This window comes from Bufo gargarizans, chromosome 1 (assembly GCF_014858855.1).
Source record: "Bufo gargarizans isolate SCDJY-AF-19 chromosome 1, ASM1485885v1, whole genome shotgun sequence".
NCBI classification, from domain to species: Eukaryota; Metazoa; Chordata; class Amphibia; order Anura; family Bufonidae; genus Bufo; species Bufo gargarizans.
The window spans coordinates 464,510,574-464,527,408 of record NC_058080.1 but is presented as its reverse complement, the minus strand read 5'-3'; the positions used below and the strand labels follow the sequence as shown (position 1 = coordinate 464,527,408).

The following is a 16,835-nucleotide window of genomic DNA, read 5'->3' as shown; positions in this document are numbered from 1 at the left end:
CTTTGTGACACAACAGCTCAATATTTTTAATAAAGTGTACAGGAGCCCAGCTGTTATGAGAGAGCCGAGCTCCTGCTCTTCACGGCACAGGAGACCCGTGCAGCGCTTAGACCACTGTGAAAAGGTGGCGGCCTAGCCTAAGGACCCTTAGGGACCGCTTTAAAAGGTGTATTGGTGGTAAAAAAGGGGTTATTGTCTTTTGGACAATAATTCTTGGTATACAGGTATTTAGGACACAGGAAGTCAATGCCAGAAGCAACAGCACAGAATGTGGGGTATATCAAGTCCATAGTTGCCAACAGTTCCATATTTGCAGGAACTGTCCCTAATTTTCAGAGAGAGTCCAAGTAAATTTGTCCTGTCCTGTGCTGTGCTGCTAAAGGGCAGGACTTCTGTAAGCACCATCTATAAGTGGACAGTTCTGGGTGGGTTTGAGGTGCATTCTGGGGACAGGGCTTACATGATCTGAATTTATGAACTACAATGTTGGTAAGTATGCAAGTCTAACACGTCATGTATATTATGTTCCAACCAAGAGGTAGGATTGTCAACCATCCAGAAATTTCGGGACAGTCTGCAAAAATAGGTGACTTTTTCCTGTGTCCGCGGAAAAAAAAAAATAGATGTTAGCGCTGACCACGGCACGTGCAGGGTTTACAGACGGAGGGGGCTCCCTCTAACTCCATCGCCCCTTGTGCTGTGCTGACAGGGGGCCGGTGGTTGCCATGGCAGCTTTGATGCCTTACACAGGCATGGGAGCCTGCCAGCTATGGAAGCCCAGGAGATCCAGTGTGCAGGCTGAGTCTCCTAGGCAACTGTCAGTATCTTACTGTGCAAGATGCTGACAGTTCAATTCAGTACAATACATATAGATATAAAAAATGAATACATATATATATACACAGGGCACTTATTATAAAGTCTCTACCTGTGTCTGGTAGATGATCGTTCCGTGATGTGGTGTGATCCCGTTGTTCCAGGAAGCGCTGTATAGATTTAATGGGACGCTTCTTGCTCTTACCCTAAGTTCACACTTGAGCGTTTTACAGCGCGTTCCCACGCGCTGTAAAACGCGCAACACATGAAAACCAATGCTTCCCTATGGGGCTGGTTCACATTTTCGCGTTTTACAGCGCGTTTGAACGCGCTGTAAAACGCCCGATGCTCAAACAAGTACAGGAGCTTTTTTGGGGCGTTTGACGCGCGTTTGGGCCATAGACTCTTTGGACAACACAGCTGTCAATCACTCAAACGCGCGTCAAACGCGCGTTTACTATTACAAAAAACACGCATAAAAACGCGCGACAAAAACGCGCATTGAAACGCGCTTTTAAGAAACGCTTAGGTGTGAAACCAGGGTAACTCACACCTTGCGCGCTGCCCCGGCCGGTAGCTAGCGCACGCGTGGAGGAGCCTGCAGGGATGAGTTCAGGAGCGTCTTCGTGTGACGTCACAACTTCGCTCTGGGTGCCTCCAAGGGACAAGTTTCCATCCAATGCGTTTCTGAACCTACGGGTTCCTTCGGTGAATACATCAGCCTCAGAGATAAACCTGACGGCAGCGCAAGTGTCTCTGCTTTCACAAATTTAGTCAGTACAATACATAATGTATTGCACTGAACTAATACAGGGATCAAACCCTGAGAAGGTGAAGTCCCACAGTGGGACAAATATATAAAAAGTGAAAAAAAGTGTTTTTTAATAATAAAAACCTTGTTTAAAATAAATAAATAGACATATTAGGTATCGCTGTGTCCGTAACGACGTGCTCTATAAAATGCCAAATAATCTACCACCTACAACATGATTTTTTCCTTCAAAAATGCTTTTATAGTGTAAAACTGAAATAAATAAATAAAAAGTTGACATATTAGGTCTTGCCACATCCGTAACAACCAGCTCTATAAAAATATCACATGACTTACCCCCTAAGGTGAACACCATACAAAATATAAAAACTGTGCAAAAAAATGCAATTTTTTTTAAATCACCTTTCATAACAAAAAGTGAAATACCAAGCGATCAAAAAGTCATATGCAACCCAAAATAGTACCAATAAACCTATAAAACGTCAATTTTTTTTCCACAAAAAATTAGCCCCTACACAAGACGATCAGCAGAAAAATAAAAAAATATAGCTTTCAGAAAATGGTGACACAAAAAACATGATTTTTTTTCACAAATGCGTTTATTGTATAAAACTGAATTAAAAAAATAGACATTAGGTATTGCTATGTCCATAATGACCTGCTCTATATATCACATGATCTACCCCCTCAGGTGTAAGCTGTAAAAAAAAATCTTTAGAAACTGTGCCAAAATAAAAAAAAATTGGGTCACCTTTCCCTAAAAATGTGTCATATTGAATGTTTTTTGTTCATATGTACCCAAAAAAGGTACCAATAAAAATGTCAGCTCTTCCTGCAAAAAAGAGCCCCTGCACAAGATGATTGGCAGAAAAATAAAAGAAATGTAGCTTTCAGAACATGAAGACACAAAAATGCTTTCTTATGTAAAACTAAAACAACAAAAAAAATACACATATTTGGTATTGTCACGTTTGCATCAACCTGCTCTATAAAAACAACACATGATCTAACATGTCAGGAGAACTCCGTAAAAAAACAAAAAAATTAAACGGTGCAACCATTTTTTGGTTACCTTGCCTCACAAAAAGCGTAATATCAAGCAATCAAAAATCATATGTACCCTAAAATAGTACCAATAAAACTGTCACCTCATCCCGTAGTTTACAAAATGGGGTAACTTTTTGAGAGTTTCTACTCTAGAGGGGCATCAGGGGGGCTTCAAATGTGACACAGTAAATTATAATAATTACAGCGACATCCGTGTGCCCATACAGCAGTTTACAACCACATATCGGGTGTTTCTGTAAACTGCATAATCGGGGTAATAAATATAGATTTATTTTTTGGCTGTTAACCCTTGCTGTGTTACAGGGAAAAATATATTAAAATGGAAAATCTGCAAAAAAAGTGAAATTCTGAAATTTCACCTCCATTTTCTTGTGGAACATCTAAAGGGTTAACAAAGTTTGTAAAATCAGTTTTCAATAACTTGCAGGGTGTCATTTTAAAATGGGGTCATTTATGGGTGGTGTCCACTATGTAAGCCCCACAAAGTGACTTCAAAACTGAACTGGTCCTAAAAAAGTAGGTTTTGGAAATTTTCTTTAAAATGTTGAGAATTGCTTTTAAAATTCTAAGCCTTGTAACGTCCTGAAAAATAAAATTACATTTTCAAAATGATTCTGACTTGAAGTAGATATCTGGAAAATGTACAATAAAAACTATTTTATGAGGTAAAAGCAAAGGCATTCTATTTTCAAAAATTTAGAATTTTTTCCAATTTTCAGTAGATTTTGGATTTATTTTTTTTTATAAACAAAGGTGAAACATATTGACTCAAATTTACCACTAACATGAAGTACAATCTCAGAATTGCTTGGATAAGTAAAAGTGTTCCAGAGTTATTAACACATAACGTGTAACATGACAGATTTGCAAAATGTGGCTTGGTTCTTATGGTGAAAACTGGCTTGGTCTTGAAGGGGTTAATAACTAGGGATGAAACATCCGAAGTCTATTCCCATAATACTTCATTTGAATAATGTGTAGAGAGAGCCCTCCGTACAGTATTAGAATGTATTGGCTCCTATTATCTGAAGTTATTACTTAGCGAAGTCCCACGAGACTTTGCATAATTTCATAAATAAATTTCTACTGTAAAAAAAACCTTTCCCAAACTCTGGTTCGGTTCAAAGGTACCACTTGGAATCGAATCAGAGTTCTGGAAATGTTTTTTTTTTTTACAGTAGAAATTGATTTATGAAGTTATTATGTGAAGTCTCGCGAGACTTAGGGTACGTAGCTGTCTAATTGTGGATGTGCAAAACACGGATAATGGCCATGTACGTTCTGCTTTTTGTGGAAGGGAACATCTTGCCCTCTATAGAACTGTCCTATCCTTGTTCATAATACGGACAAGAATAGGACATGTTACATTTTTATGTCGGTACCACGGAACGGACATACCGCGTGCTGTCCGCATCTTTTGCGGCCCCAGTTAAGTGAATCGGTTAGTATCTGATCCGCCAAATACACAGATCGTATGCGGAAAAAAAATACGTTCATGTGTATAAGCCCTTAGGCTGGTGATTTGCTGCAGCCGTGTCTATACATTATACAGCAAATCATCACTGCAGCCAAGAAGATGACATCACACCTGCAATGGCACAGGATCAGAGTGAGGGTACTGGAAGTGGAGAAGGACAAAGTAGGTGAGTATGCATTCATTCATTGATTATTATTATTTTTTTATTATTTTATCACATTAGCTTTTTTTTTTTTAAATAAGACTATTTTCACACTAGCGGCAGGGGACTCCGACAGGCTGTTCCGGCGGGTGAACAGCCTGTCGGATCTGTCCTGCTGGTAGTCCACGCGTGCCCCCGGACTGCCGCTCCGTCCCCATTGACTATAATGAGGGCGGGGCGGAGTCCCGGCGGCAGCACGGCACCGCACACTTGAGAGGTGGCTGGACTAAAAGTGCTGCTCTCGGCGTTCGCTGCCGTGCCCCCATTATAGTCAATGGGAACATGGCGGCAGTCTGAGGGCACACGTGAACTAGCAGCAGGACGGCTCCGACAGGCACCCGCCTAAACAGCCTGCCGGAGTCCCCTGCCGCTAGTGTGAAAGTACCGTAAGTCAGACAAACCTTTTATTATGCACAACTGATACTAATCAATCAACATCTATCATATAAATCCTAATAATGTACAGCATAATTCTCTCATTTCTTTCTTACAGGTCGATGGATTCTGCACAAATCTTAATAACCAGGTAAACAAAAAAGATTACTGAGCCTATTTTTTGCAGAATAAAATAATGTAGTCGGCAAAACTATTCTATAAAGAGGCATCCAGTAAAATGTATTCTTTTGTTGGAGCCTATGGCTGTCGGTGCATCCTGCGATGTGTGGGAAATGCTTGAAAATCAACAAAAGGCATCTTAATGTTCTTATGACCCAACTCCTTGTAGCTGTCAGTGACTTGACCCTGAGACTCTCTCTACAGGCCCAAAGCTTTCTATCAGAGTTTATACCTGAGAAGATTCAATATCTGGACAACCTTCTAAAGGTCTGTATATTTTCATATAACGTATATAAGAAATTACGAAAGAAAGTAATGCTCCATCACTTCATATAGCATACCTCCCAACTTTTTGGATGTTTAAAAAGGGACACATAGGCCTCCTGCACACGACCATATGGCTTTTTCAGTATTTTGCGATCCAATTTTCACGGATCCGTTGTTCCGTTTTTGCTTCAGTAGTGTTTCCGCTTCCGTTCCGTTTTGCCGTTCTGTTTTTCCGTTTGCTTTCCGTTTTTAATCAGTTTTTTGCGGGTTACAAACTGAAACGGAAGCATACAATAATGTTTAAACAGGAAGTACAAAAGAAAATTGGGCTGAGCATAAAATTTTCAATAGATGGTTCCGCAAAAATGGAACGGATATGGAAGACATACGGATGCATTCAGTTTTTTTTTTGTGGACCCATTGACTTGAATGGAGCCACGGATCGTTATTTGTGGGCAATAATAAGACATGTTCTATTTTTGAACGGAAATACGGAAACGAAAGGCATACGGAGTACCTTCTGTTTTTTGCGGATCCATTGAAATGAATGGTTCTGTATACGGAACACAAAAAACGGAACGTAAACAGAAAAAAATATATTCTATGAGAAATTAAAATTCTCAATACACATAATGCAGATTTTTTTCCCACATGGATTTTGACCTGCAGTGCGGATTTTAAAATCTGCAGCATGTCAATTTATTTTATTTTACCTGACCCGATTTTCTCCATTCACTTAGTAAAATCAGAATGCGAAAAATCAGCACCAATTGATGCGGATTGACGGCACAAATTTGCCTGCGGATTTTTAGTGCGGATTCTCCGCACATGAATCCTGAACGTGTGCATGTACCCTTATGGTTCATTGCGTGAAAGAGCTATTTTCATACATATTTCTACACTTCAATAGTTTTCTCTTACGAAATAAAAAATAATCTAAATATAGAAATTTCTAAAATTGCATCAGATAATGAAATAATATACAAGGCGGGCTCTAATATACAAATAGGAAGCAGACAAAAACTTTTGGATCAATATTGTAAATGCAGTAATGAAAATCTGTATTTCATCATAAAAAAGATGGACATTAATGGAGCAAAGAGGGACAGGTCAAAAAGATGTGCACTTGGGAGGTCTGATATAGGTGTATAGAGAAGGGTGCCATCAATTGAAAAAGTTTACATGGAAACGTGGCTGTTTTTGGGCCTCTTCCTTCAGCATCTACACACTTCTAAATGATACCATACACCTTAAAGGGAACCTGGAATATGGTTCCTGAGCTACAGACATAATGTTTTACTGTAGAGCAGGAGGAGCTGTGGAGAGTGAAATATAAATGGATAGATGTTAGTACTGATGACCTAACCCCTCTGGATAGGTCGTCAGTATCTGATCGCTGGGGGTCCGACGCCTGAGACCTCTGCAAATCAGCTGCTTGAGAAGGCAGTGGCGCTCACAGTAGTGGCGCTGCCTTCTCGCTGCTTTCCCGAGGCCCAGTGATGGCATGTTCATCAGGCATGCAGCCTAGGTGCAGCTCAGCCCCACAGAAGTGTATACAATGTACGGCGTTGTGCTTGGTAAGCACGGAGTGCCGGTGTCTTCGCAAACAATTGATCAGCGGGTGGAATTGATCAGCATGACGGAATTTGTGCCACAGTTGTGACACCTATTATCCTACACCTCCTATATCCTAAAACTTAACCTTTTAATGTTTTTTCTTATAATATCTACCTATGGGATGTTAACATTGCCAGTAGTCTCAACCAGTTATGATGCTGTCTGCATATGCTAATAATATAGAACCGAAAAAAGAAAGAAGGCCTCCCTTTAATACCGTAAATAAGGGCAAACAGAGAACCAATCATATAAACCTATAAATGCTGCTATAAAAACAACCATAGAATGCCCAGTAGAAATATAAATACTTTATTAGATCATCAATGGATCACAAAAATTCATAAAATATTTTACACAGATTTGCTATGGAGAATAATCAGCAAAACAGACTGGATGCAATAGTCCCCCCCGTCGGTGCCTCAAACACCCGCCAAGCAGATGAAATACATGTCAGTGTAATATGCAGTGAGGTGATTCACCAGTAGAAAATATCAGTGAATATCCACTACAAGTGTCTGTGATATTCAACTCACTGCACAACCCAGGGGAAGATTATTGTATGAGAAATGTAGCCCAAAAATAATAGTACAATGGAGCACAGAGTCACATAACATCCACCAAGTACATCCAGATGCAATCTGCCCATATACAATAAATCAAGGATACCAGGCTGCAGGATCAAACTCCCACACAAAAAATATTTGATGGATGTCATGTGACTCTGTGCTCCATTGTACTATTATTTTTGGGCTGCATTTTCTCATACAATAATCTTCCCCTGGGTTGTGCAGTGAGTTGAATATCACAGACACTTGTAGTGGATATTCACTGATATTTTCTACTGGTGAATCACCTCACTGCATATTACACTGACATGTATTTCATCTGCTTGGCGGGTGTTTGAGGCACCGACGGGGGGGACTATTGCATCCAGTCTGTTTTGCTGATTATTCTCCATAGCAAATCTGTGTAAAATATTTTATGAATTTTTGTGATCCATTGATGATCTAATAAAGTATTTATATTTCTACTGGGCATTCTATGGTTGTTTTTATAGCAGCATTTATAGGTTTATATGCTAATAATAGCCTCCTACCTAGGATGGCCTATCTAGGATGAAACATTGTTGCTTTGCTGGCTGCGTGCCGCCAGTATAAGTGCAGGCACAATGTTTCATTGGTCCCTATGTATGTTGGCTGAAAGACTCTACTGAATTAAAACTTGAGATTCACGCTGCCCCCTCGACATGTTTCGCCGTGTTCCGGCATCTTCAGGGGTCAGGGCAGAGTGTGAGCGTGTCTTAACTCGGCTTGATTATATCACTTCTGTTTGTGATGTCATTACTTAGAGGCCGGCCTGTGGGATCACTTTCCATCCACATCCCGGAGGTTGATAGGTTGCCTCCCCCCTTATGTTTCTGCCCACATTGACTTTGCCTTCTGATTGGTGTACGCCACATTTTGTTATCAGGCTGCGCTGCGCATATCTTGTGGACTAAGATATTTCTTACAGTGGTCCGTCTCACTGCGCATGTCATGCGACTTTGTTTCCGACGCTACCACTATCAGATACTGCGTCTGCGCGTGTGCCGATACTTCATTGCTGGACCACGTCCGGTGACACGAGCCGTCCCACCGCGCATGTCAGAGGACTTAGTTACAGGCGCTTCCCTCATCAGATCCTGCATTGCGCATGTGTCAGTACTTAGCTGCCTGTATGGATCATCGCGCCAGGGCGCATGTCACCGGACTTAGTCTGCCCTGTGATCGGAATCCATGTTTGCGCATATCCAGATACTTAGTTGTTTTAGTGGATCATCAATTCAAGGACGTATGTCCGGCAACAATAGTCACCTTGTTCTAAACCATCTCAGTAGATTTACTTCATATCCAGCACAAGTGGGGATCAGGTTCGCAGTGTAATCCTTCATGGTGAATATATCTAGCCATAAACATGGATTCCTGGTAGTCATTCTAAATCTCTAGCTTGTATTTGCTAGTATATCATAGGGCCTTAATCCTATTATTCAGATTTATGGTGGGAATAATCCTATATATATATAGGACTTCCCAGATGACACTACTCATGTTCAGATTCCATACTTTTTCCACCTCTACGTGCATCTTCTGCATGTCTACTTGGATTAGTTTAATATCTCGTCTTTCATAGTGGATGTATCTGGCTAGGAGTATAGATGTAATTGCTCATCCTTGATACCTATCTCATATTGGACCACCAGCCATATATATTGAGGCCTTTACTCAAGTTGTGGAGTTGATGATGGGATTGTTACAGCCTATCTGTTATGGTTTTCTTGATTACTATATTATCTCTAGGTTACATGCTTTTTCCCTTCTATATTCACTGTATCCCAGATGCCTCCCCTATGCAAACTCATTTGCCCACATGTGATGCCTATGGATGACGTCCTGGCTGTTCCACTATTCACAGGACCTTATTTTCAGGTGGGATGGTTATCTTCCCACTAGTGCCATTATTGCCTATCATATCTTATTCTCTTTTACTTAATCATTGCCGAGTGGATATCTCAATTATGAACTAACATATTTCTTATATAATTTCCAACTACTTACTAATTTTTTGTGATTTTCTTTTTCTCCTAGGAGGGGGTCCAGACTACAGGAAGGACGAGTATGTGAACCCTTCATTGAGACCTCTCGGGGATGGGCTATTAAGCAGGTAAATCCATTTTGTCTCCTCCTGTTGAAGTTTTCTATCTATGTCTCCTTTCCGTGGACCTGATTTTACCTTTGTCAATCCCCAAAACTTAAAGTCTGTACTTTTCCCTCTATGCTTATCTCTCATATGTCTGGCTAGGCTGGTATCTTCTCCCGTGTTGATGCTGCTCAGGTGTCTAGAAATCCTTCTTCTTAGTTCCTGGGTGGTCTTCCCCACGTACAGTTTGGGACAGTCACATTTGATAACTTACACAACTTCTTTTGTTTTGCAATTAATATAGTCTCTTATTTCATAATTCTTCCCATCCACTGGATTCTCAAATGCTTTTGTAATTTTCATCCGGCCACAGAATATACAGTCCCCACATGGGTATGATCTCTTGTGGTTCAGCCAGTTCGTTTTATTAGTTGTTTTATGAGGTTGATAATGGCTGTTAACTAGCATTTCTCCAAAATTTCTTCCTCTTCTATAAGTTATCGCTGAATAACTTGGTATTACTTTCTGTATATCGGCATCAGCTTGTAAAATGTGCCAGTGTCGTCTCAAGTGCACCAAGTTTTGCTAACCTTTTTTTAGGGTGGTGGGAAGATCGCATAGTTTTCAGTGACACTTACGACAAGTACACACAGCACATTTTATTTTGGGGTCGTTATATTGACAAAATTTTGATTTTTTGGGACGACACTGAAGCACAGTCTCATGAATTTGTTTGTCAATTGAACGACAACCAAATTGGAATGAAATTTACAGCTGAAATACACAAGAGCACTCTTAATTTCTTGGCTCTAAAACTGATACTGCAACCTGACGGCAGTATCCAAACAGGAATATATCGCAAACCAACATCAACCAACAATCTGCTACACTGGCAAAGCTACCATCCTGAACCCCACAAAAAGAGAATTTCTGTGGGGCAGTACTTAAGAGCCAGGCGGAATTTCTCCACAGAGGAGGCATTCCAAAAAGAATGCAATATACTCTATTCACGATTTTACAACAGAGGGTACTCTAAGAAATGCCTACAACAGAGCATATAACAAAGCAAGAAAAATAGGAAGGCAGGAATTGCTGGTAGGCAGAACTCAAAAAGGAGGTGAAAAAATCATACGCTGCATAGGCACCTATGACACTGAACACAATGTCATAAAACAAATCTTGAGACGACACTGGCACATTTTACAAGCTGATGCCGATATACAGAAAGTAATACCAAGTTATTCAGCGATAACTTATAGAAGAGGAAGAAATTTTGGAGAAATGCTAGTTAACAGCCATTATCAACCTCATAAAACAACTAATAAAACGAACTGGCTGAACCACAAGAGATCATACCCATGTGGGGACTGTATATTCTGTGGCCGGATGAAAATTACAAAAGCATTTGAGAATCCAGTGGATGGGAAGAATTATGAAATAAGAGACTATATTAATTGCAAAACAAAAGAAGTTGTGTAAGTTATCAAATGTGACTGTCCCAAACTGTACGTGGGGAAGACCACCCAGGAACTAAGAAGAAGGATTTCTAGACACCTGAGCAGCATCAACACGGGAGAAGATACCAGCCTAGCCAGACATATGAGAGATAAGCATAGAGGGAAAAGTACAGACTTTAAGTTTTGGGGATTGACAAAGGTAAAATCAGGTCCACGGAAAGGAGACATAGATAGAAAACTTCAACAGGAGGAGACAAAATGGATTTACCTGCTTAATAGCCTATCCCCGAGAGGTCTCAATGAAGGGTTCACATACTCGTTCTTCCCGTAGTCTGGACCCCCTCCTAGGAGAAAAAGAAAATCACAAAAAATTAGTAAGTAGTTGGAAATTATATAAGAAATATGTTAGCTCATAATTGAGATATCCACTCGGCAATGATTAAGTAAAAGAGAATAAGATATGATAGGCAATAATGGCACTAGTGGGAAGATAACCATCCCACCTGAAAATAAGGTCCTGTGAATAGTGGAACAGCCAGGACGTCATCCATAGGCATCACATGTGGGCAAATGAGTTTGCATAGGGGAGGCATCTGGGATACAGTGAATATAGAAGGGAAAAAGCATGTAACCTAGAGATAATATAGTCATCAAGAAAACCATAACAGATAGGCTGTAACAATCCCATCATCAACTCCACAACTTGAGTGAAGGCCTCAATATATATGGCTGGTGGTCCAATATGAGATAGGTATCAAGGATGAGCAATTACATCTATACTCCTAGCCAGATACATCCACTATGAAAGACGAGATATTAAACTAATCCAAGTAGACATGCAGAAGATGCACGTAGAGGTGGAAAAAGTATGGAATCTGAACATGAGTAGTGTCATTTGGGAAGTCCTATATATATAGGATTATTCCCACCATAAATCTGAATAATGGGATTAAGGCCCTATGATATACTAGCAAATACAAGCTAGAGATTTAGAATGACTACCAGGAATCCATGTTTATGGCTAGATATATCCACCATGAAGGATTACACTGCGAACCTGATCCCCACTTGTGCTGGATATGAAGTAAATCTACTGAGATGGTTTAGAACAGTGATGGCGAACCTATGGCACGGGTGCCAGCGGCGGCACTCATAGCCCTCTCTGTGGGCACCCGCACTGTGAAAAAAGTCTATGGTGTACCAATATGCCTTAGACTTTTCCTGCCATTCATCGGCGCAGGGCGCACTATGAACAGCACAGGCAGGGCACTGAATGTAGGCAGGCTTTAATAGCTAAATGATAAAGTACATGGAATATATACTATATTGAACTATAGTATTCAGGTTAAATTGCCGTGTTGGCACTTTACGATAAATAAGTGGGTTTTGGTTTGCAGTTTGGGCACTCGGCCTCTAAAAGGTTCGACATCACTGGTTTAGAACAAGGTGACTATTGTTGCCGACATACGTCCTGGTATTGATGATCCACTAAAACAACTAAGTACCTGGATATGCGCAAACATGGATTCCGATCACAGGGCAGACTAAGGCCTCATGCACACGACAGTATTTTTTTTGCGGTCCGCAAAAAGGGGTTCCGTTGTTCCGTGATCCATTTCCGTTTTTGTTTCCGTGTGTCTTCCTTTATTTTTGGAGGATCACCAGACATGAAGGAAAGTAAAAAAAAGTGTAAGTCAAATTTGCCATGCAAATGATAGGAAAAAAGCGGACGCGGATGACAATCTTGTGTGCCTCCGCGTTTTTTCAAGGACCCATTGACTTGAATGGGTCCGCAAACCGTTTTCCGTGAAAAAATAAGACAGGTTATATTTTTTTGATGGACTGGAACCACGGATCACGGACACGGATGACAAGCAGTGCATTAGCCGAGTTTTCAACGGACCCATTGAAAGTCAATGGGTCCGCAGAAAATCACGAAAAACGGAACGACGGACATGGAATGAAACAACGGTTGGGTGCATGAGGCCTAAGTCCGGTGACATGCGCCCTGGTGCCGATGATCCATACAGGCAGCTAAGTACTGACACATGTGCAATGCAGGATCTGATAGTGGTAGCGTCGGAAACAAAGTCGCATGACATGCGCAGTGAGACGAACCACTGTAAGAAATGTCTAAGTCCACAAGATATGCGCAGCGCAGCCTGATAACAAAATGTGGCGTACACCAATCAGAAGGCAAAGTCAATGTGGGCAGAAACATAAGGGGGAGGCACCCTGGGACGCAACCTATGAACCTCCGGGATGTGGATGGAAAGTGATCCCACAGGCCGGCCTCTAAGTAATGACATCACAAACAGAAGTGATATAATCAAGCCGAGTTAAGACACGCTCACACTCTGCCCTGACCCCTGAAGATGCCGGAACACGGCGAAACATGTCGGGGGGCAGCGTGAATCTCAAGTTTTAATTCAGTAGAGTCTTTCAGCCAACATACATAGGGACCAATGAAACATTGTGCCTGCACTTATACTGGCGGCGCGCAGCCAGCAAAGCAACAATGTTTCATCCTAGATAGGCCATCCTAGGTAGGAGGCTATTATTAGCATATGCAGACAGCATCATAACTGGTTGAGACTACTGGCAATGTTAACATCCCATAGGTAGATATTATAAGAAAAACCATTAAAGGTTAAGTTTTAGGATATAGGAGGCGTAGGATAATAGGTGTAAGATAGTCCTAGGGGCATTAGTTTAAAATGATTTACTGAATAAAACACCGCATCCGAACACCATAAGGGAAAATTTAGTCAATTGAAGTACAGTTGTGACACTAGCCTAAGTCATGAATAAAATGTTGTCTATGTTCATACAGGTAGCGGGTTGAATGCCCTGCTAGCATGCAGCGCCATTTTGTCCATCAAAATGATGAGACACCTCATTGAAGGTGGGTTCCACCAGGTACTGCTGGTGTCCATTGTGCACTGCATTGTGGTTTCCATTTATAAACAGAAACCATAAAACAGACATAAACCGAGTCTAATGGCTTATTGAGAAACTGTTGTAAAATGGATGATTTTATGTGGAATCACTATTGTCTCAGACTCTGTTCCATTTGTCCGTTTTCTTCCCGTCTGTATGGTATCAGTATTTTACATCTGTCAAAAAAAGTATGTTACAATGCTCGCTTTTGTCTCAAACTGTCGCAACCAGGGTTATACGTTTTTCGATATCCATAGCATACTCAACCCAATTATAATGCACTAGACCAGTGGTGGTGAACCTATGGCACGGGTGCCAGAGGCGGCACTCGGAGCCCTCTCTGTGGGCACCGACGACCTGGAAAAGGTCTATGGTGTACCAATAAGCCTTACACTATTCCTGCCATTCATCAGCGCAGGGCATACTATGAACAGCAGGCAGCGCATTGAATGTAGGCAGGCTATTATAGCTAAGTGATAAAGTACATGGAAGATATTTTGGGTTACAGTTTGGGCACTCTGTCTCTGAAAGGTTCACCATCACCGCACTAGACCAACACATCATGAATAAAATCATGACTTTATCAGATAGATAAAATACACTTAAAAATATAGGAGAAACAAACCTAAATCAGTACAGTGATAGCAAGGTACTACGTGATACTATAGCCAGGGCCGTTTCTAGGGGCGGGCGGGACGGGCGGCCGCCCGGGGCGCTATCAGAAGCAGGGGGCGCCCGTTGAGGTATAAAAAAAAAAAAAAAATTTTGGTTATGTAGGCAAAGGATCGGGCGGCCGGCCGTCGGTGCCCCTCATGCTGAGCCTCCTGAGCGGCCGGCTCAGTGCTGCGCAGCCTGCCTACGCTGCAGACTGCTGAGTTGTTAATATAGCGTGGCCGAGCTCTGTTCGGTCCGGCCCGGGGTACAGGAGCATTTGTTTCCTGTACCCGGCCGGACTGAAAGGAAGTGCACACTTCCTGTCAGCCGGGTACAGGAAACAAAAGCTCCTGTACCGCGGAGCGAACAGAGCTCGGCCTTGCTATATTAGAGGTGACATTGAATAGGGGGAGGAAATGAGGGGGGGGGGAGTAGAATGACAGTGACAAGGGGGTGGGGGGAGTAGAATGACAGTGACAAGGGGGGTGGGGGGAGTAGAATGAGTGACAAGGGGGTGGGGGGTGTAGAATGAGAGTGACAAGGGGGATGGGGGGTGTAGAATGAGAGTGACAAGGGGGGTGGGGGGTGTAGAATGAGAGTGACAAGGGGGGTGGGGGGTGTAGAATGAGAGTGACAAGGGGGGTGGGGGGAGTAGAATGAGAGTGACAAGGGAGGGGGAGAAGAGAGTGACAAGGGAGGGGAGAAGAGAGTGACAAGGGAGGGGAGAAGAGAGTGACAAGGAGGGAGGGGGGAGAAGAGAGTGACAAGGGAGGGAGGGGGAGAAGAGAGTGACAAGGGAGGGAGGGGGGGAAAAAGAGTGACAAGGGAGGGGGGGAGAGAAGAGAGTGACAAGGAGGGAGGGGGGGAGAAGAAGAGAGTGACAAGGGAGGGAGGGGGGGAGAAGAGAGTGACGAAGAAGAGAGGGAGGGGGGGGAGAAGAAGAGAGTGACAAGGGAGGGGGGGGGGAGAGAAGAAGAGAGTGACAAGGGAGGGAGGGGGGGAGAAGAAGAGAGTGACAAGGGAGGGAGGGGGGGAGAAGAAGAGAGTGACAAGGGAGGGAGGGGGGGGAGAAGAAGAGAGTGACAAGGGAGGGAGGGGGGGAGAAGAAGAGAGTGACAAGGGAGGGAGGGGGGGAGAAGAAGAGAGTGACAAGGGAGGGAGGGGGGGAGAAGAAGAGAGTGACAAGGGAGGGAGGGGGGAGAAGAAGAGAGTGAAAAGGGAGGGAGGGGGGGAGAAGAAGAGAGTGACAAGGGAGGGAGGGGGGGAGAAGAAGAGAGTGACAAGGGAGGGAGGGGGGGAGAAGAAGAGAGTGACAAGGGAGGGAGGGGGGGAGAAGAAGAGAGTGACAAGGGAGGGAGGGGGGAGAAGAAGAGAGTGACAAGGGAGGGAGGGGGGAGAAGAAGAGAGTGACAAGGGAGGGAAGGGAGGGAGAAGAGAGAGTGACAAGGGAGGGAAGGGAGGGAGAAGAGAGAGTGACAAGGGAGGGAAGGGAGGGAGAAGAGAGTGACAAGGGAGGAGGGGGGGGAGAAGAGAGTGACAAGGGAGGGAGGGGGGGGGGAGAAGAGAGTGACAAGGGAGGAGGGGGGGGAGAAGAGAGTGACAAGGGAGGGGGGGGGGGAGAAGAGAGTGACAAGGGAGTCCGCAGAGCCAGACCAAGAGCCAGACTGCAGCCAGAGACCAGATCATCTAATTGTCCTGGTGGTAAGTAGACAATGCAATATGTGTATTATTTAATTGTTTAGTTATTAATACTACATTTTGCGGACCGCACATTGCTGGCACTAAGAGAATATGCCTATTCTTGTCCGTTATTGGGGACAAGAATAGGACATGTACAATTTTTTTTCAGGATCGGAATTGCGGGGGGGCGGGGGGGCCACTGTCACTGTGGGGGACATTAAGTTTAATAAGGATCACTATGGACATTATTTAGAATGGAGGCTGCTGTTGGTGTCATTACTCATTATAACTGTATAATGTCTTATAAGGCCTAGTCCTGAGCTGAGTTATATTACCCTGCCCATGCCCTGTATAATAATGTACCCATCCCTGATACCCCTTAGTTATATTACCCCGCTGGAGTAATATAACTAAGGGGTATCAGGGTACATTATTATACAGGGCAGGGTAATATAACTCAGGACTAGGCCTATCAGACATTATACAGTTATAATGACATCCACAGCAGCCTCCGTTCTAAATAATGTCCATAGTGATCCTTATTAAAAATAATGTCCCCCCACAGGCAGGCAGTGCGGGCGGCGGCGCTCACTCACTGTACATCACGCACTGCGTGACGTACAGTGAGTGAGGTGAGCACCGCCGCCCGCACTA

At 42.9% G+C, this 16,835-nt stretch overlaps 1 protein-coding gene across 2 annotated transcripts in view; it reads left to right on the top strand.

The window, feature by feature from the left end:
* The window catches only part of PSME2 (proteasome activator subunit 2), a 57,492-nt gene that overhangs the window by 11,273 nt on the left and 29,384 nt on the right, over positions 1 to 16,835 (top strand). The window contains exons 2-3 of one of the 2 annotated variants that reach the window (XM_044273102.1): positions 4,829 to 4,861; positions 5,095 to 5,157. In XM_044273102.1, the coding sequence (XP_044129037.1) occupies positions 4,829 to 4,861; positions 5,095 to 5,157 (96 nt within the window). The remainder of the gene's footprint in view (positions 1 to 4,828; positions 4,862 to 5,094; positions 5,158 to 16,835) is intronic. The other variant, XM_044273111.1, reaches the window with a different exon arrangement.